General features: G+C 38.5%; 1 protein-coding gene across 1 annotated transcript in view; it reads right to left on the bottom strand.

Annotated features, from left to right (window-relative positions):
- Positions 1–21108, bottom strand: part of LOC149245078 (ankyrin repeat domain-containing protein 2A-like) — a 124634-nt gene that overhangs the window by 42598 nt on the left and 60928 nt on the right. The window contains exon 6 of the mRNA XM_089457646.1: positions 2028–2120. Coding sequence (XP_089313772.1) covers positions 2028–2120 — 93 coding nt within the window. The remainder of the gene's footprint in view (positions 1–2027; positions 2121–21108) is intronic.

The raw sequence follows: 21108 nt of genomic DNA, 5'->3' as shown, positions 1-21108 counted from the left end.
CACATTGAAAACGGTGTCTCCTTCCCATGGAAACTCGAGACTATGTGGTCTCGAACTCCCTCCAAAAGGATTCTCCTCGTTCTAGCCACACATTTCTTCCATTCCACCAATTCTTGAGCATTAGTCGCTGCTGGCTTGGGGACTTCTTGATCAATGAAGTCCTTTAGACCGTTGTCCTCTAATACTACTTCCATGCGATCCTTCTAGGCTATATAATTCGAGCTGCCATCAAGGGCATACTCGATTCTTAAACTGTTGAACGCGATTGGTGAAATTTGAGATGTGATAAGAATTTGAATTCTATAATCAGGAACTTCAAACTTTGAACTTCTCCCTTCTTTGTATATTGTTCTTCGCTTTGATCACCTTTGCTCTGATACCATGTAGAAACTTCTCTATGGAAGGGACTTCTTGATCAATGAAGTCCTTTAGACCGTTGTCCTCTAATACTGCTTCCATGTGATCCTTCCAGGCTATATAATTCGAGTTGCCATCAAGGGCATACTCGAGTCTTAAATTGTTGCACGCCATTGGTGAAATTTGAGATGTGATAAGAATTCGAATTCTATAATCAAGAACTTCAAACTTCTCCCTTCTTTGCATATTGTTCTTCGCTTTGATCACCTTTGCTCTGATACCATGTAAAAATTTCTCCATGGATCAACTAGCTCTGATACCATGTAGAAATTCCCACTGTAGATCACCAGATAATACAATATACTAAAGCAAAATACTTGATCTACTTCTACAAACAAACTTGCGAAAGCTTAATCGATTATGAGCAAGATCAAATAGAACACATAACAGAGAATGAGAAAGCAATCACACGTAAACGCAGAAGAATACTCTGGGGAAAGCCTCATCTAAAAACCCCGATCTCTGTATTATCATACAAGTAGAAATAAGTCCGGATTGCACAAAGCTTTAGCTCACAAGCTATCCATCTCTCAGTACAATCCCTCTGCTGCTCATAGACAGACAAAGGCTTCTCACAAACCTTCTCCTCTGCCCTCCAAGCCTCCTAATTCCTTGCGCAGTTTCTCCTGGGGTCCAATGCTGCCACCTGTGTGAATTGACCTCTCACACTGCTCACTAAACTCAGAAATAACTACGCAATCCTGAAGGAGATAATTCCTTCTGCATGGATGAGTTTCCTATATAGGAAAAATCCTCCAACTAATAGTACATTGTCCTTTCCTATGATCTCAACTCGGTCTCTGACTGAACTGACATGCATGAGTTATTTTTTAGAGAATATTCAGTTATCTGAAGTGCAACAATTACATGCATGCATGCATTAACTAACTTAACTCACAATCAGTTCCACAAACTGTTGGAACTAATCTAATTGAACTTAACCCAGTTAACTAAGCTAACTAATTACAACTCAAAGTACAACTCATCCTGATCTCCTTAATCAAGGGATAACTTCCTCAATCAAAGGGATAACTGTTGCATGTCTTCACATAGACTTCATGTTTGATTTTCTCTAACTAACTAACTCAAGATGAGTTAATTAATTATTTTACAAAAAGTTGCTAAGATCAAATTCGAATTTTAATTCTCAATTTTAGTTCAAGGACTAACTAAAATTGGAATGTATCCCGAAATGCTATTTATAGCAATGCTATTTTTAGCATTTCTATTTTATCATTCCTTGTTGCTATACCAACACTGGTACCTGAAATGCTATTTATAGCATTTCTATTTTTAGCATGACTGCATTTTTGCGTATCCCCGAAAGCTAACAACAAATACTTTCTTGTCTAGATGATATTGCATTTTCAAAGTTAACGATCATTATTTAAGCTGACATCACATGATGTAAAAAAAATATTCAATATGATATTTTTGTAAAAGGTACAAAAAGTTCTCCCCATAAAGAATGCAACAAGCACAATCAAGCATCAAAGTAATTATTACTCAAAATATTGAATGAATGCAATTATAGTATCAACGTGTTATCTTAAGCTTTCAAAAAAGCGGACAGGAAAAGGTATTAGTCTATTCAGAAAAATAGTCCATACCTCACCATACCCACAAGCAAAGTGCAAAGCTGTTCGGCCCTCAGAGTCTGCCTCATCTTTGTCTGCACCCATTGCAAGAACATTCTTCAATCCCTGTCCAAAACAACAAAAACTGACATATAGATAAAAAGCTTAAAACTGAAAACCAAAAATTGAAACATCAAACATGTTATATGTATAAAGATATAACAGCAGAAAGTCAACAAAATTGCTAGGCAATGCACATGCATGCACAGTAAGCAGTTCATGCTTGAACATAGTTTTCTTGTAGCAACCAAGTAGTTGGGTTTTCAATGAGTTTAGTTACCCCTTGGAACTCTGAGTCATTCTCCTTCCTAACGACATAAAATCAATAAGCCTCTAGAGCATAGTATTTCTAACACATTAGTTTTGACCCTAATCATTTATTAAAGCGAATTTCATTCTTGGGATCTCAAACAATTTACTCCTTATATTATGCAAAGCTTATAACTGCTCAAAGCTAAGCACCAACAACTAATAATCTCAGTACAAAATTGCTCTAAATATGTTCGAAAAATCCCTCTGAAGAGTAAAACACATACTAGAATTCACTTAAGATGATATAAGCCAGATTTATATATTTTACTTTTTAACACATTCTATATTTATGATGCATATGAGTGATTATAACATTGTAATTATGCAAGAGCGAGTGATTTGGACTGGAGAGGAGAATAACAAAATGGAAAGCAAGGTTGGAGAGGGAAGGCGCAAAGGTGATCACGATGGAAATTTTTAGCAGAACATTATGGACCCAAAGTTTTCCATCTGCTCAGATGGCATTGGTTTGGAGGCTGGGGGCAGGGGTACTCTAAATCTGTTACAAAAATAGATCCAGAAGAGATATCAGGGGACCATCAAACTTGAAGCCTTTTCTCTTATCAGAAGGTTTATGGCCTAGACTCTATGGCAAACAGAAAGAACTATAACAGGAAGGATTGCAGAAAACTGGATACAAGGAAGACAAAAATGGCCTGTGTCAGTACAGGTCAGTCCCTTGTCATCTTCTCTTTTTTGGAAGAAAGGGGTGCAATATATGAAGGGGCACCATGGTTTGTCAAAACAGCTAGATTATACATGAAATTTTGGTTACTCAGGTTCAATCCTAGATCAGAGATGCCATCAAAAGCATTTGGCTGGATAATGATTCCCTTGCTGCCTTTATTAATTCTTGAATGAGTATTCTCTCAGAAAAATAAGTAATGGCTTAGACTCCTATATTATGTATGACAAAATAACTAAACAAAAAGGTTAACCTTCTATGCAAGAACTTGTTTCAATATTGACCTTGGTCCTCAATAAGCCCCCTACTGAGAAGATTGCCCTAACATTGCGACCCATTTCCAAGATGTGAACTATGGGAGCCATTTTTGTCATGTGGACATTTTGTGTTTATGATCAAAATAATGATTAATTAAATAATAATTAGACTAATCCTAAAGGGGTGCCTGGCCTAGTATATAAGCAGGGCCCTCATCTGTAACATGGTCATATCATATCTTATCTCTTGTACATTCAATATTCTTATACAAATATATTGCTGTCCTACAATGGATATTTATATATTCCAGATATTTTGAATATTCCACTATGTATACAAACACTGTTTGTTACATTGGTATCAGAGCCAGTCTGATCCTGCCATTGACCATCAACTCTTTGTCAAGTTCATTGCCGTTGCGATTGAGACTTTTAGCCACAGAAAGCTCTTGGAAGTTATTCATTTTGTAGTCAAGCCTTTGGCCATTAAAATAAAAATAAAAATAAAAAAAAGGAAAATTATAAATAAATAGATTTAAAAAATAAGTGTGTGTGTGTGTGTGTGTATATATTGAAAAAGAAGATATAAAATTATAGGCAAAAAAAGGAGGAAGTTATAGATATTATAATTGTATAATATATATACATATATATAATAAAATAAAATAAATAAATAAACAAAAAACAAAAACAGCCAGACCAACCGCCCAGCCGCCATACACAGCCCTGACAGACCACCACTAAGGGTCACTGCAGGCCGCACCGACCTCTTCCACCGAACCACAGATGCATGCCCACCACGTTGATTTTTGCCCGTTAATTCCAATTTATATAAACAAAGTCAATGTGAAGACTGAATGTGTGTTTTGGCTATCTGCATAGCCAAATGAGTATCGTCATATATCACAACAAAATTAAATTATTTGCTGGTTTTCTTGACTTGCACTCCACCTGCAATTTTCTGAATCTCAATCAGAGGATTACTTCTTACATGTTTCTTTCATGGGGAAAAGTGAATAACATTGTCAACAATTGTTCGACGCAATTCCTCTGTATCGACCCAATTCGTCTGTATTGTGACAGCCACCTATCCGTACAGTGCCATCTCATTATGTTCATACGGTCACTTAAGTTTCAATGCAGATTGAAGAATCCAAGCTACCATTTCAGATCGAACCATGCTTTCCGATAGTCAACCAAAAAAAATATATCTAATCAGTGTATTGATCCGTATGGTTACATCTCTCAAGGAACAAGTTATTAGGAGTTAGTAAGAATAACTTAATAAAGTTATTTAAAAAATTATATTTTAGTTATTTATAAAGTCATATTATATAGTATTTTAAGAAAGGATTTTAAGAATTCATTAGTAAGCTTTGAAGGATTAATAAAATTTTGAAGGTTATATAAAGAAAAAATATTATTAAGAAAAAAACGGTGAAAATTGTTAACGAAATTATCGACGAAACTAAAATAAAGTCAAGCATTGAAGAAAAAAGAATAGATTTTAATCCAGAAATGAAGGAAGATTTACCTACAACAATCTTCCAATCACAGATCACACATTATTTACATTAAAAGGAAGTATCCAAAGGAAAAAGATTAATATTGTTATCAATGCAAGCAATAAGGAAAATTACATCAATATTAATTTGGTGAATCAGCTATCAATTTCAAAACCAAATATAGGTGAAAGAAAAGATATTCTTGGCAAGAGAGAATATGAAATTAATGGTTTACAAGTGATAGTTGATCATTATGAATGTATATCTCAATTCAGATTCGTAACTATGTATGAAAAATAAATTGACATAATTCTAAGTTTACCCTGGTTCGAAGAATTGGGTACTTTCATATTAAACACAGAAAAGAAGTTTTTAACTTTTGTCCATAAAAAGAAGGTGACATTTTAGGACATTACAGTATCGTCCAATTTGACAATCCCTTCATCCAAGGAGATGAACTATATATTAAATATAATCAGTGAAGATAGTCAACAGTCAATATCCAAGATGCAACAAGAATTTAATGAAGTTACAACAGATAAAAAATGAAGATCAAAATAGCCAAAAATCCACATAAGATCACATCTCCACAAGCAACGAAGTAAAACAAAGCAAGTTGAGTCTCTTCTAAAGAGGTTGTAATCCACAAATGTTATGATGAACAAATGAGAGAGGTGACCCTCTACTTATATGAGGTTTATCACCTCTAATTATTGACCAAAAGCCCCTAAAACAAGTTTGCTTTTTCAATATGTTGGACACCTAATCCTCAATGGGTTAGTGTGGAAGCCGAATATACAAAAGGAGTCCAAGAGACCTTCGGATGTGAAACCCAACGGTCAAACCATGTACTGTAAATGTATATCTCTTGTTAATAAAAATGTATTCTCATGTTTTATCTTTCACTACCCATGTGTGTTTAACATGGTATCAGAGCAGGCGTATTTCTGCCCTGCATAATTTCTTTGAGCCATTTGTTTTATGGTCTTTATGAGCAGCTCCTATTTTTAGTATCCCTGCCTTTGTAACTCCATTTTTTGCCTATTTTCCTGTTCTGCCCATATTTCAGAACTGACACCCCTGACCTGGTATTTTCTCTGGGCTCTCTGCCTTGAATCCTGAATGTTGTATTGTGCCTCCACACAGGAATACACATTGAATGTGTTATTCATTTGAATGTTGCTCCAGGTTTATTTGAACGCTGCTCCATTATTATGTATGCGGTGTCCATATTCATTTAAACATTTACGCTGCCTTGAATGCCTCTCCTCCCAGGCTGCGCTGCTCACCTCTGCCATATAACTGTGTTTAATACACCGGTTTCAAAGCATTTGTCAATACAGAACATTGTATGCATAATGCATCAATATTTTCTTCACCGTGAGTTACTCCTCTCTGCCTCAGAAACACTCGTCGGGTACTTGATTGTGTTGTAAGGATTCTTCATTGAATGCAATGTATTCCTGACTACGACCTCTGCGCATTCCCGATCTCTTTTACTTCAGAGAACTCGTCGGGATTTATAAAACGCTCCACCATTCCACCATTATTCCAAAGCAAATTCACAGTGTTCATGTGCATTGTGCGCCAGGAATTGAATTAGGTATATACGTTTATTTGTGGTGTATCGTGACCTGCCCGATCTAGCTATCCATACAATCTTGTTCAGCTTGCGTTTCCCACAGCTCCAGAGTTCTGTCCTGCATGTTGCATTTATGATTTGGGTCTTTCAGTCAGCTTAATTTGGGTACAACTGGGTCTATTTGTGGGTGTAGTGGGCGTCATTTTATGATCAAAGCTTCTGAATCGTTGGGTACTTTTCCTTTTGGGCTTTAATCTGATTCTGCTATCTGGTCGAGTTCTGGCTGGGTATTTTCGATCTGCAATCCGGTCGGATATTTTTAACTATTTGCCAATTTCCCACAAATTTGTTTTGGATCTAATAACTGACTATGCCGAGGAAAGGAGAATGACAAGGCGTTGTTGCTGAAGAAGACCTCCACGCAGTGTAACCGTGGTACCTGAACTATTGGGAAGCCAAGCCAAGTGAAGGGAGCCCAGAGCCCGTGCGTTGATTAAATATTGGAATCTGTGAGCTGATATAGCCCTATGGATTGAAGTCAAATGTTGCAATGAAGATCAATTGTTTAGACTGTGTGTTGAGTTTTTCTATGTGCTTGACTGTGCGTTGAAATGTCCATGGAGACCATGCTAGTTGTGCATTAAAATTCTCTGCAATTTACCATTTCTGCCATTTCTCTGTGTATTATTTTTAATTTCGCTACCTCCCTGACACCGAGAGTTCTGGATTGCACGGGTTAAAGAAATAAGTGATAACATTTTTGGCTTTCCCGGCCAGACAACCAGAGCAAGGGCTTGTGGATGGTGATCAACGTTGCGTTGAAGATTTGATATTTGCTGCGATGAAGAGTTGACTAGCATATGCGTTGGTCGTTCTAGTCAATTTGTGCGTTAATCTTTGCGTTTTCTGGAAGTCGAAACCTCTGCCACTGTGAAAGCTGCATGCCTAACATTGAGGTATGTGTTCTGTTGGGTGAAGTTTTTGATGGTCAATAAACAGTTGTCTTAAAAAAAATTGAGAAGGTCGATATATATTGCATGGTGAAGCTGCTTCTTGGAATACCGATATACCTGTATGTTGAAGTATTCATGTGTGCGTTCAATTTTTTATGAAGACCCTGTATGGTGCAAGATTATGAGTCGAATTGATTTTTGAAGGATGTGTTAGCATGGTTCATAAACTGTTGTTGTCCCTTGAGCTGCTCTGCCCATATCAAGAGTAACAGAGTCATTGCTCGGCTAAGAGTTTATCTCTCGCTACCATTATTTATTTGCTAGTCATCCACTAATTGTTGAGAACAGTCGTTTTCCTCCTGTTGTTTAGAGTGTTGTTGCCACAATAAACTGATGTTAATCGTTGCTCAACAGAGGGTAACCACTGTTTGTTGGAAAGAGCGAAGTCGTTGTCATATTACGGATGGAGCCGAAATCAAGGTTTCAGGTGAAGCCGATGCAATTTTAAAGGAATATGCAGTCATTTGTTTGTCTGCATGAAGATTTCTTCACTAAGTTATCAATCTCTACGTCGACAACATGAGATGATTTTTGGGCATAAGTGATTGATGAAGTCGCCGATGAATGAACTTCAACAACATTGCATGGCTTTTCTAAACATGGTCACTATTTCAGAAGAGGATGTGTTGGTTATACTGAGATGCGGATATATGTTGAAGAGGTAGCCAAAAATCCACCAGTAACTTACTCAAATCTGGTATCTCCAATGCTGAAGCGAACTGTGAGTTAATGCCATCATAGACAATGCATATATATATAAGATTTTGTTTGTGTGCTAGCATCTACAACATCATTGTGTAGATTCTGAACATGTATTTCAGTGAAGAGTGAAGAAGTTTGTGGTTGCCACACTTGTTATTAGTATTATTTATGCTTGTTGGGTCTAAAGTTGATATTAAATTAATATCTTGAATTTCTTCCACAAGTATTTGTCCCAGTATATTATGTATTTACATGAGCCAACAACAAGGAATGCACCTACAGCATTTGATACACAAACTGTTTGTTAAAATACTACAGTTGACCAAACCATACAAACTCAGGACTCTGTGGTTTTCTCTTAGTTATTCTAGTTGGGTTTCTTACAGTGGACTATTGTTTTCTTTGAAGAAAGTGGCAAGATCAGAGAATATTGATTCGTACCCTAGTCAAAGTATTTATATATGAGCATTCAAGTCGTGTCCATGACATGGTGCTATATTTGTTGAAGATTTGATAGCCATCATTTCTGCTTTGAAAGCGAAGGAGTATTTGAAGGATCCAAGCAAGTTTGCAGTTGCTGCTGCCCCAGTTGTGGCATTGTATTTAAAACTCACTATAGTTTTTGTCTACATATATATGCATTGATTCCTTGATTCGACTGCTGCATAAGAGTTTGGTGGGTTGTATAAAGGCAATGATTGCTTCTGGCTGGGATGCGTGGAACTAGATTCTAGTAGAGTCTCCAGAGCAACTTATCGATGCCTACATTAGATATTAATATGTTGTAGTGAGTCCGGGAACACGTCTCGATGCAAAATAGAGTATGTAATATCTGTTGGCTTTCACCAAGGCTTTCACAGAGATGGCTGCAATGAGGTAAGCTATAGTAGAGTTGTGTAGGTATGGGGCTGCTATGAGGTAGGTCAGCAGGTTTTGTTAGGTTTACTAGGTCTTAATGGAGATGGCTTTCACAAGGCTTTCACCTAGCCTACATAGTGAGTTTCTCTCAAGTAGCCCAGTCGAGTAGTACGAATAAGTATAGTAGTAATCCGATATTGATTATTATCAATGGGGAGCTGTCCGGCACGTACAATGGGGCATAGGTCAAGCTGCGATGTCTAGGTAAGCTAGTTTAGTTATCTCAGCTAGATCTTATACGAGTTCAAGTTCAACGTCTTGATGCCGATATCATATAGAATAAGTGGATATAGCTAGTCCAAGGACAGTAGGGAGCCATGCGAGTCCAAGGTCAACTGCTCTATGCGCATATTATGGATATTAAGATCCAAGTGCAACGTCTCGATGGGCCATATCTAATATTAACACGTAGGCATCATACCGTCCAAAGTCACCAAGCATCATAGTATCTTAGCCCAGAGAGCTCTGGCATAATAGGCAACCTAGCTTACTAGCTTACAAGTTCAAGTTCAAACTTCTTCTATGCAAAATCGTGTCAACGTATCGATGCAAATTCTAGTTGGTTAGAATATGGCTTTCACAAGGCTAGCACAGAGAAGATGCAAGTTCAACATGCTGCCAGGCATAGCATTGCCAAGAATTATCCATGGCTCCAGTCTATATGGCACCATTGTGATGAAAACTAGGCCCCCGGAGATCGGGTTCAACCCAGCAGGTTATGCCAATCCCAGTGCAGACGTAGATATGCAAATACAAGTGCAAACATAGCAGCAACTAATTTGTTCCAAGGTGTAGAGCCATAGAATCTAAAATGCCGTAGGGCTTATAGATCTAGGAGGAGCTAGCCGAGCCTCCAGAGTCCTAGGTCCAACCATGGAAAGCTATGGATACCCGCCTATGGCAGGGGCCTTTTCTAGGGTTTTGACAAATAAAAGTAGTCTTTTGTGGAGAAAAGTTTAGTCGGTTGTATTGTCAGAACATAGTGCTGGTCATGAGTAAACTCTTATTTTTATATGGATTGTAATTGGTGCTTGTTGGTTGCACACTGATCATTTGTTGCACATTTATAAAGGATATTGTTGTGTACTATGAGTGATATTACTTTTTCTGCATTTAGTAGTAGTAGTTGTGTTCAGTTTTTTAAGGTGTAATTTTGACATTGAAGAAAAAAATGGCCAGAATCAATGAAGTATTAGAGTTCCTCAAAACTCTGATATTGTCTACCACTCATGATACATTAAAAATCAGCAAAGTTTCTCTCACAGACATTCAGGTCTGTCTACAAAATGCAGAAGAGAAAATTGATTTTTTTGCAGCTCAAATCTCAGCTACAGCAAGAAGAATTAAAATAGAGGAGTCATTCTGAACATGTTTCTGTTCAGAACATTGAGACCGCAACCCATCAAAAGCAAGTCAATAATGTTACAGTTGGTTCAGATTTAGTACCCAATAAAGCAGCAGTTGTACATGTAGATGCAAAAACTCAGTCTGCACTTCCCAAGCCCAACATCAAACCTTGGGAACAGCTTGTCCATAACAAGCACACAACCGGTCTTGGATATGACAAGGACTTGTCCTTTCATATTCCAGACTACTCCAAACCAATCTAATTTCAAAGTGTTGGATTCATTCATGACAGTTCACCTGCTCTTCATGACAGTTCACCGCCAGCTGTTCCAGATTCTGCTCCTCTTCCACAGCAACAACAACTGATTGTGAAATGCCAACACTGTCACCGAGTTGGCCATTTTAAGATCACTGTTTTGAACTTCATCCATGTAAGCATAAGTCAATAATGTTACAGTTGGTTCAGATTTAGTACCCAATAAAGCAGCAGTTGTACATGTAGATGCAAAAACTCAGTCTGCACTTCCCAAGCCCAACATCAGACCTTGGGAACAGCTTGTCCATAACAAGCACACAACCGGTCTTGGATATGACAAGGACTTGTCCTTTCATATTCCAGACTACTCCAAACCAATCTAATTTCAAAGTGTTGGATTCATTCATGACAGTTCACCTGCTCTTCATGACAGTTCACTGCCAGTTGTTCCAGATTCTGCTCCTCTTCCACAGCAACAACAACTGATTGTGAAATGCCAACACTGTCACCAAGTTGGCCATTTTAAGATAACTATTTTGAACTTCATCCATGTAAGCATTGTCATAAACCACCCATTCTTCACACAGATGCTTCAGAAACAAACGTCCTGCAAGAACAAAGATTCATCTTGGATGGATCGCTTCTTGGCAATGGGCATCAACAACCAAGAAGATATTTCAATCACATGTCAGAACTTGTTCCAGAGTATTGAACAGTCTTGCAGTTGAGTTTTCTCCATCATCTCACCTTGTATATGATAGGGGGGGAAATGATGGTCATCTACATGCTTCAAAGCCACATCAAGCAAGCCTGAGCCACAACCTGCCACACCAATTTCAGAGTTGTAGTCAGAAACAAAGATGCCCCTGAGCATGCCTTCAGTTGGTAATCTGGGACACTTCCTCTAGCAAAAGACTTCAGCTTCTTGCCAGTTTCGGAAGAATTCCAGGAACAAAATTGAGAACACTTCCTCTAGCAGAAGACTTCATCTTCTTGCCAGTTTTGGAAGGGTTCCAGGAATTGCATTAAGCATTCTAGAGTTGTTGGTCATCCTTAAACCATCACAAGTTGAGACTTCCCTTTTCAGGTTGAAGTTCTCCCTTTATGCGAGGTGAGACCTCCCTTTCATGGTTGAAGGTTTCCCTCTTCAAAACAATAGGAGCACTTCCTCTCGCAAAAGACTTCAGCTTTTTCCCAGTTTTGGAAGAGCTTTGGGAACTGCACTAAGCATTCCAGTGTTGGTGGTCATCCTTAAACCACCGCCCTTTATACCAACATTTCGAAGAGCACATTCATCCTAGTGCTGCCATGCATTTTTGCACATTTTGTATTACAGGTCTCTTCTTGGACCCATACATAACCCTTCCGATTAAGGGGGGGAATGTTGGACACCTAATCCTCAATGGGTTAGTGTGGAAGCCGAATAGACAAAAGGAGTCCAAGAGACCTTGGGATGTGAAACCCAACAGTCAAACCATGTACTATAAATGTATATCTCTTGTTAATAAAAATGTATTCTCATGTTTTATCTTTCACTGCCCATGTGTGTTTAACACAATAGACAAAGTAAAATTGGGTTACAAGCCAACCCACTAGCTCAACAACAAAATATGCCAATAGAAGCCCACAAGTGAGTTATATGCCTATAAAATAGATGACAATATGCCCTTTAAGGGCTCAAAAAGCTCCAACAACGCACTAGAAGGGATACAGAGCTCTCCAAGCATCGTGACCATCCTCAATTTTGGGGAAGGTCATCAAATCAAGCCTCAAAGCATCTCAATGTGTTCAAAATTCAGTTGTGGGTGCCCTACATTAGCTCTCTGGGTGTCAAGTAAGCAATGTGGTGTGCTCTCTCAACCGTGTTGAGGCTCCATCAAGTGCAACGAGCCCTCCTCAATCATCCTAGGGATAACCATCCTCATCTAGACTTTGGATCAAGGCACTCCGATCAAGTAGTGTCAAGCCAGCATAGGGGAATGTTGGGTCCACTGGTACATCATCAAGAATTCTCCATGCCAAGCAAGAGAGGCTCAACGTTCTAGCATCTAGGGGTACTCTGGGATATCCATCATCTACTAAGATCATCAAAGTGCCCAACGTCCTGCTTGATAGGGGCAACGCCACATCTACAAGATCATATTGCTCTCTCAGAGTGTAGTATGTCTTAGGCAACAAGTCGAGTATTTAAGTGTCAAGAGCACATTAATACGTTAGACTGAGATCACCTTCAAATATCTAACTTAAGTGTTCCCCACCTTTGTAGGGATGGATAAGTAATCAACCCTATTAGGTGACTCTAACCCCATGGAGAGGTGGCATTTCTAAAGTCAACCCTTTAATTCATAAGTGTTAGTGAAAATAGGTGACAATGAAGGGGAAGGACTCCATAGCCAAGTGCCATGGTTACCCCTAATGAGGGACCAACTAATGAGATTCCACATCCCAAGTATAAAGAAGTAATGGAGGGGGCAATTGTGGAGGCATGAGCTACCCCTCTCATACGGTTTTTCCACCCCTCTGGTGTGCCTTTACTTCTTTTAGATAAAAAAATTTAATGCATGCATAGCCCAAGGATCAAAGCTTTCTCTTTATGATGCAGCATTTATTTTACCCCTTAATATGAGGCAGTTTCTCACTCATCGGGGTTGGGACATGCAAAGGTTGCTTTTGATGAGATGGAGTATCAAGTGCTTAAGAACCAAGTGATGTTAATGAGGGATGTAGAGCTCTTGCTATGCTTTTGCCCACATGCTAAGTTATGTCTCGGCCATCTTTTGCATTTTGACTTTTCTTTTTCCTTCATTTGTGGCCATTGCTGGAAACTCAATGAGTTTGTATATTACAATTGATTCTCCGTACTTGATAATTACTTGTGATACTTGTTAGCCTTTTATTACTTAGTTTTACTTCTTCATCAAGCAATTACCAAAACATGAAGATCACAAAGAACACAAGGTATAGGCTCCAAGCAAGGGGAAAACCCCACAATTGGGGAAAACTTGAACAATCCTCTTCTTATAAAATCAAATCAGAATGAGACCTCCAAGACCCAAAGACTATAACTCCTCCAAGCACCAAGTCAGCCCTCCAAAAGTCTTCTTCAATCAAATCAACATTTGCCAAGTCAATGATGATCCAAACTCATAAAGTTTGCTTCATCTCAAAGTCTTTGCCCTCTACTTTTGGTCTGCAACTCATACCTGCAATCCTCAACCCTCTAGCTCGCAGAAACCCTAACATTCTCGCACGTGTGAGCAAAACAAACCAAAATTCAAGTTGTCTACTTCTTCCTTGGGTTTCCCTTTCTTTTATGTCCCTCACACTTACTTCCTTCTTGTCTTATACACGGATAGAGATTTCTTGTCATGACTTCAAATGAGGATGACGACTGCCCTATATATAGTCATCCACAAAAGCGAAAAGGTGCCCCAATAGGGTTGAGTTAGTGTTGGAGGACAAAATGACTTTACATGACTCAAAAATTAATATTTTTCTTTTGTTACAAAGAGACCACATGGGACTTTAATATATGACAAATATTTTTCACAACTCTACAATTCCTAGAAGCATGAAGAACATGCTTAACACATAGTTTTAAAAACTGGAACTAGTGATCAGAACAAGGGGATGGTGCTCCCTCGCAACCCTGGTCAATGCCTTAAGTCATTACCAAGCACCAAGTCAACGCTCCAAAGGTCTTCTTCAATCAAATCAACCTTTGCCAAGCTAATGACGAACAAAACTCGTAAATTTTGCTTCATCTCAGAGTCTCGGCCCTCTACTTCAGGTCTACAACTAGACCTAAAATCCTCAAGCTTGTAGCTCGCAAAAACGCTAACATTCTCGCATGTGTGAGCAAAACAATCCAAAATTTGAGTTGCCTACTTCTTCCTTTGGTTTCTCTTTCTTCTATGTCCCTCGCACTTCCTTCCTTTCTTATCATGACTTCAAATGAGGAAAACGCCTGCCCTATATATAGTCATCCAGAAGAGCGAAAAAGTGCCAAAACAGGGCCGACTTGGTGTTGGAGGACATAATGACTTTACATGACTCAAAAAATAATATTTTTCTTTTGTTACAAATAGTCCAAATGGGACTTTAATATATGACATATTTTTCATCACTATACAATTCCTAGAAGCATGAAGAACATGCTTAACCTAAATTTGAGCATGAAACCCATGCTTGAACAAATAAAATAAAATAAATCTTCATAAAATACAAATTGATACAAGTACAAAGATAAATATGAAGACTAAACCTAGTTGCTTTTCCAACACTCCCTCTTCACTAGGGAGGTATTCATAATGACTCAACAAGTCTATCTCAAGTTGAAATATTCTCACAAGAAGGGATCTAGATTGATAAGCATCAATGATGATAGTATCATCATAGCCAACATTGTCACATTACCAAGGCCTTGACAGGTACACTATATCTCTCCACAAGATCAGAGCACAATGTTGGGAGGCATTCCATGGGACACCACACCACCTCACCGAGGTACATACTCCACCTAGGATACCCGAGTATGTCCTCCAACATTCCATTTCCCTCAAGGAAATGTCTGTCCACCAGACCATTCTTTATCCAAGTCCATGTACTTGACTTAGGATCTCCATCCTAATCCATCATAGTACATGACTCAAGAATGTTTGTCCAAGATGCTTATTCAATCCACCATTCTCCTTATCCATGTCCATGTACTTGACTTAGGATATCAATCCTAATCTGTCACAGTACCTAACACAAAGAGAACCAGCAACCAACCTTACACCCTCTCAACCTGAGAGGAGAAATCCATGCTTACTACCTCTCAAACAGAGAGAGTGCATCAACAAGCCCCAGCTTGTGTCAGAAGTACTCATACTTCCCTTACATCAGTTACCTGTTATTGTTGTAGCTTCCTCAACCAACCCTCTTATCACTAAGTTTTCTCATCTTGAACATTCTTGAACTAGGGCTCCAAATATGCTTCCTAATAGTCCATGATCTTGTACTTTAGGTCTTCACCTACTACATTATGAACTATGTCCAACACTACTTCCTGCACTGCATTGCTTCCTACGTTGCTTCCTGCCTTGAAGATAGTCCATCGCACAGTTCCTTCACCTGACAGATTACAGTACAAGGTTAGCCAATTTATTGTTCAGTCAACCATGAACACAAATTGGCTAACCTTACCAATCAATCTCTATCAATCAATGCAACTCCATAGACTCAAATATATTTTCCCTCAACCTGATATTTTCATCTTTCCAAAATAGCCAACTCTCAGGGTCTTGAAATAAACCCTCTTGTCCATCCTCTAGCTGCCTCTTAGATGATTGTCCTTAGGGTTTCTATACACAACCCTCTAACTTTCCTATTGTAGCTTCAAATTGACAATTCGTAGGGCACCAATCAAATCTGCCCACACAATAGCGAACCAACTCTTGCGCTCACTATCCAAAGAACTTCTTCAAGTTTGCCCTCTAAACAACCTCAGATCTGAGCCTGCACATTTTGTCCCTATCTATGGCTTCCTTGGCCCTACAAAACAAAACAGAAAATCCTCACCAAAGGACCCTCTTCATGCGCAGTTGCCACAGAGGGTTGTGACTTTGTTTTGGAAGGCCTACTAGACAACTCGGCCTCCAAAACATGCCCTACCTTCAACCTGCAATTACACAAAAGCCTTGTTCCTTCTTGACTATGAGAATCCTCCTCCTTCTGCTCAGAACTAGCCCTCTAGACTTTGGCCAAATCTAACTTTATGCTCATGCCCAGATCCAAGTTTTATTTACTACCTAACCACAAATCCTTTTCATGCCTTGGCTTTCTATCAAACTTCGATCATATTGCAGACCTATGGTAACCTTAGCCTCAACTTGTAGCACCCCTCATTCATGACCAACAGTCCCTTTTACATTTCACTATTTCCTGAGGCTTCTTGGGCCTCCAATCCACAATCATAATTGCCTCTTGGTCCTCCTATAGTATTCAATTAGGACCTTTGGTCCTTCTACAGTTCTACTACAATTGGAATAGCTAGGTCATTATGATTGCTTAGAACAAAGATAAATTAGGAATGTTCTTGACCTTTTCTCAAATGAGAACTCGTTGATAACCACAGAGATGTTCTTCAAACTTGGCTCTACTTTACCTTGAAAATTTGGTTATCCTTCAAGTCCAATCAGCTTTGCTTGTCCTTTGCCCAATTGTCATGTCACAATCAACTTCATATCTTCAACAAAGGTGCTTTAGATTTTTGTACTTCACACTAGGGCATAATCCATAGAGATATTCTGCAACGTCCTTGTTTCTTCACAGGGTTCACAAGTCCCTTATGTTACGACAAGATGACTCAAACTTCTTCTATCGTTGGGTAGGTCCTTCCATGTATCATAGTCTTTTCAGTTTTTGAGAGATTATCCATATTCTTTCCACTAAGTATCATGTTATTGTCATACATCATTGAACATTCTTGACAAAAAATTTGTAAATTGTCACTTCCATCCATCCAATTAAGCATCAAGGTTATATAGGGTTACTCTTAATATGACTATATTACTGTCTTTGTCAAGGGCATTCCCATACATATCATCTGAGAGCAAGCACCCATATACTATTTATCCATATGCTGCCAAAGGAGTACGAGCCACTAAGCCATATATTATACCATGCCACTATATGTTAGCGAATTTAATGTCATTGTATCATTGCCATGTATCATATAGCAATGGTAGCATATTCGCATCAAACATGTATTTTAGCAACACGGATCACATATTGTAGAAGCTCGAGTCAAATATATACACTTATCTTCTTTGTAAATTGATATTTGTATATCTGTCCATAAGTCAACATGAGTCATAGGTGCAAACAATGCTAAACTATCCTTGGTGCCATTGAAAGGTATAAGATCATCATAGTAAGCCACCATAGAACGAACCTTCATATTGTATATAAAGAAAAAATGCCACTGTAATCAAGCGATCCTTGGTGTATACCAATCCGCAAGTAGTCATCACAAGCTATAGAAAGTAGGCTACAAACTATATGCAAGAGCGAACTTCAGATATGTAGGCTACGAGCTTTGGATGCATGGAGGCTACAAACTATATGCAAGAGCGAGCCACTTAAATAAGCCATAGAACCAACAGAATGTGATCTCCAAAGCTCCTCCTTCAAACTACCTTAGCTCTAATACCATGTTGGAAAATCAATGAGTTTGTAGATTAAAATCGGTCATCCTTACTTAATAATTACTTGTGATATTTGTTAGCCTTTTATTACTTAGTTTTACTTCTTCATCAAGCAATTACCAAAACATGAAGAACACAGAACACAAGATATAGGCTCCAAGCAAGGGAAAAACCCCACAATTGGGGAGAATCCGAACAATCCTATTCTTATAGAATCAGATCAAAATGAGACCTCCAAGACCCAAAGACTAAACCTCCTCCAAGCACCAAGTCATCCCTCCAAAAGTCCTCTTCAATAAATTCAACGTTTTCCAAGTCAATGATGATCCAAACTCATAAAGTCTCCTTCATTTCAGAGCCTCGGCCCTCTACTCCAAGTCTGCAACTCAGACCTGCAATCCTCAACCCTCTAGCTCGCAAAAACGCTAACATTCTAGCACATGTGAGCAAAACATTCTGAAATTCGAGTTGTCTACTTCTTCCTTGGGTTTCTCTTTCTTCTATGTCCCTCGCACTTCCTTCCTTCTTGTCTTATACAATGAACGAGCTTTCTTGTCACAACTTCAAATGAGGATGACGTCTACCCTATATATAGTCATCCACGAGAGTGAAAAGGTGCCCCAACAGGACTGAGTTAGTGTTGGGAGACAAAATGACTTTACATGACTCAAAAATTAATATTTTTCTTTTGTTAGAGTCCAAATGGGCCTTTAATATATGACAAATAGTTTTCATGGCTCTACAATTCCTAGAAGCATGAAAAACATGCTTAACCCATAGTTTTAAAAACTGGAACCAGCGATCGGACCAATCCACCTAATAAATCGGGTTTCAAACCAGAACCAATCGAATCGAAACTGGTCAGATCTCAAATGAACTGGTTTTTTAAAAAATATATGAAATAATTAATTTTTAATTAAAAAAACTATTTTTAAGATTTAAAACCATGATTCCAAACCAATAGAAGACAAAATATGTGAAGTTTGCTCATCTATATACCATGTAAAGGCGAATATCTCAAAATGGCACCAAGTGCAATACATAACATCGACAAAATACATAAGTAACGAGGAGTTAAATGGCCCATAAAGTCCAAAAACAATGCTACAAACTATGGGGCCATTGGCCTACTACAAGACTACGAGTCTAGTGGTACAAATCAATGATCAAGATGAGCAACATATCAACGATCAAATTCATCACCACTACTAGACACGGGATCATCAACAGGAGCTACATAAATATCATCTAGATCAGAGTTTGAGGATGCCTCAGCCTCATCTGCAACCTTAGTTATAGCATTGCCACCAATAACAATAGAAGTGGACCTAATGGAAGCACGAGTTGGTTGAGTTGCATGACTAGTACCTTCAATTGGTTGTTTACCCTTGCTTGATGCGGCTACTAATTCTGGTTCTGATGGTGCTACTAAATTTGCTTCATCCCCCAATGTCATGTCAATATCAAAATCAGCATCAAACACGGGATCTTCAGTCTCCTCCACCCATTCTGATGTTGGATCAATATCGTCCAACACAATGGGGATCTAGATCAAGTCTTATGTTCATCATTTGGTTGCCGTTACTCGAAGGTTGTATTTCATGAAGATAAGATCACTTAATCATTTTTGTTCCAAACGGTTTCTCTTCTTCATGTGTATGCGCTAAAAAACAGACCAATTGTGCTCACAACCTGAAGCACTGCAAGTTTGCTAAGGACATTGGCCACCAAATGACTCCTACCAATGTGTTGCAAAGAAAAAGACATTAATTAGTAACTTAGTTCATTTCATTACTTAGTTAAAAGTATTTACAGATAATTTGAATTGTAAATTTGTAAACAATTGAACTTTAAAAGAAAAACAAATTGGAATTGCTTACTTGGTTGATCCATGTCTCTTGCCATCTTTGCCAAATTTTTGCCAAAGTTACCAATTGCCATACTGAAAAGAGTAAGTTGTCTATGTATTCCCAACTAGTTTGCATGGTTAGGGACCATATACTCCAAGCAATTATACAATCCATCTCTGACCTCCCCAACCTGCAAATCTCCTAGCTGAGTTTTATAATGATACTTTGGGTTCAAAAAATACCTAGTTGCATGTATAGGACGATGGAGTTGATTGTTCCATCGGTTATCAATAATCTCTCATATACTCCCATATTTAGCTAAATTATCCTCGTAAGTTGCCCATATATGCCCGATCCATAGCCTCATAAATGTAGCCCATGGCCAATTTTTCCCCATCCACCATCTGTAGCACCTTAACAAGGGGCTTGGTAATTTTCACAAGCTCTGCAGACCTTTTACAAAAACAATTGTCAAAAACTTTCTTTTTGGTGTCTTTTCCATCTTGTCTATGAACCCACCGAGATTCAATCCAATCATCAGAAGAAAACATTTTCTACAAGGTTTTTTGTTGAGAATTGAGACATTGCAACGTGAGGAAGTGAGTTGCAAATCTTGTAATTACATGGCTAACAAGCTCTTTGCCCCCAGTGTTTTTCCTCATTAGGCTCAATACCCATGAGTGGTTGTAGATGTATTTTGTAATGCACTCGACATGCTCTACAGTATTTTTTACCCACTCCACTTTTCCTATGTCCTCAAGCATGAGGTCTATGCAATGTGCAGCACATGGTGTCCAAAATATGGTCTTATATTTGGACTCAAGCATCTTTCCAACAAGAACATAGTTTGAGGCATTATCTGTGATGACCTGCACAACATTCTTCTCCCCCACTTCCTGAATATCTCATACAAAAGCTCAAATAGAAGGGCTGAATCCTTCACCTTATCAGATGGATCATCCAATCTCAAAAACATGGTTCCTTGAGGGCAAGAAACAAGGAAATTAATGATAATGTGGTTCTTTCCATCGGTCCATCCATCTGACATGATGGAACAACCTGTTTTGAGCCATGACTCTTTATACTCGGCCAAATACTCATCAATGGAAGATATCTCTTTTTGCAAAAGAGCTCCCCTCAAGTCATGCATAATAGGGCCCTTGAAGCCCTTTCCTGCAGTTATAATAGAGTCCCACATAGCTTGGTAATAAGGTGAGCGAACAGCATTAAATGGGATGTCTGCATCATACCACCATCTAGCAATGTATTGAAGAAAATATTCATTGCATAGTTTTTTCCAATGTTCATCCAAAGTGACTTGAAGACTTGGCTGGGAGGAAGTGGGATTAGCAAAGGTAGTGGTGGCAGAGGATGAGAAATAACTTTGGATGTTTGGCCTCTTTGTTCCTTTAGATAGTTGGCCTTAATGATAAGACA

The sequence above is a fragment of the Pinus tabuliformis genome, chromosome 7, assembly GCF_031772625.1.
Source record: "Pinus tabuliformis cultivar Carrire ecotype Pingquan chromosome 7, CPIR1, whole genome shotgun sequence".
Taxonomy (NCBI): Eukaryota; Viridiplantae; Streptophyta; class Pinopsida; order Pinales; family Pinaceae; genus Pinus; species Pinus tabuliformis.
Note: the sequence above shows the minus strand (reverse complement) of the source record. Positions and strands in the feature narration are given on the sequence as shown.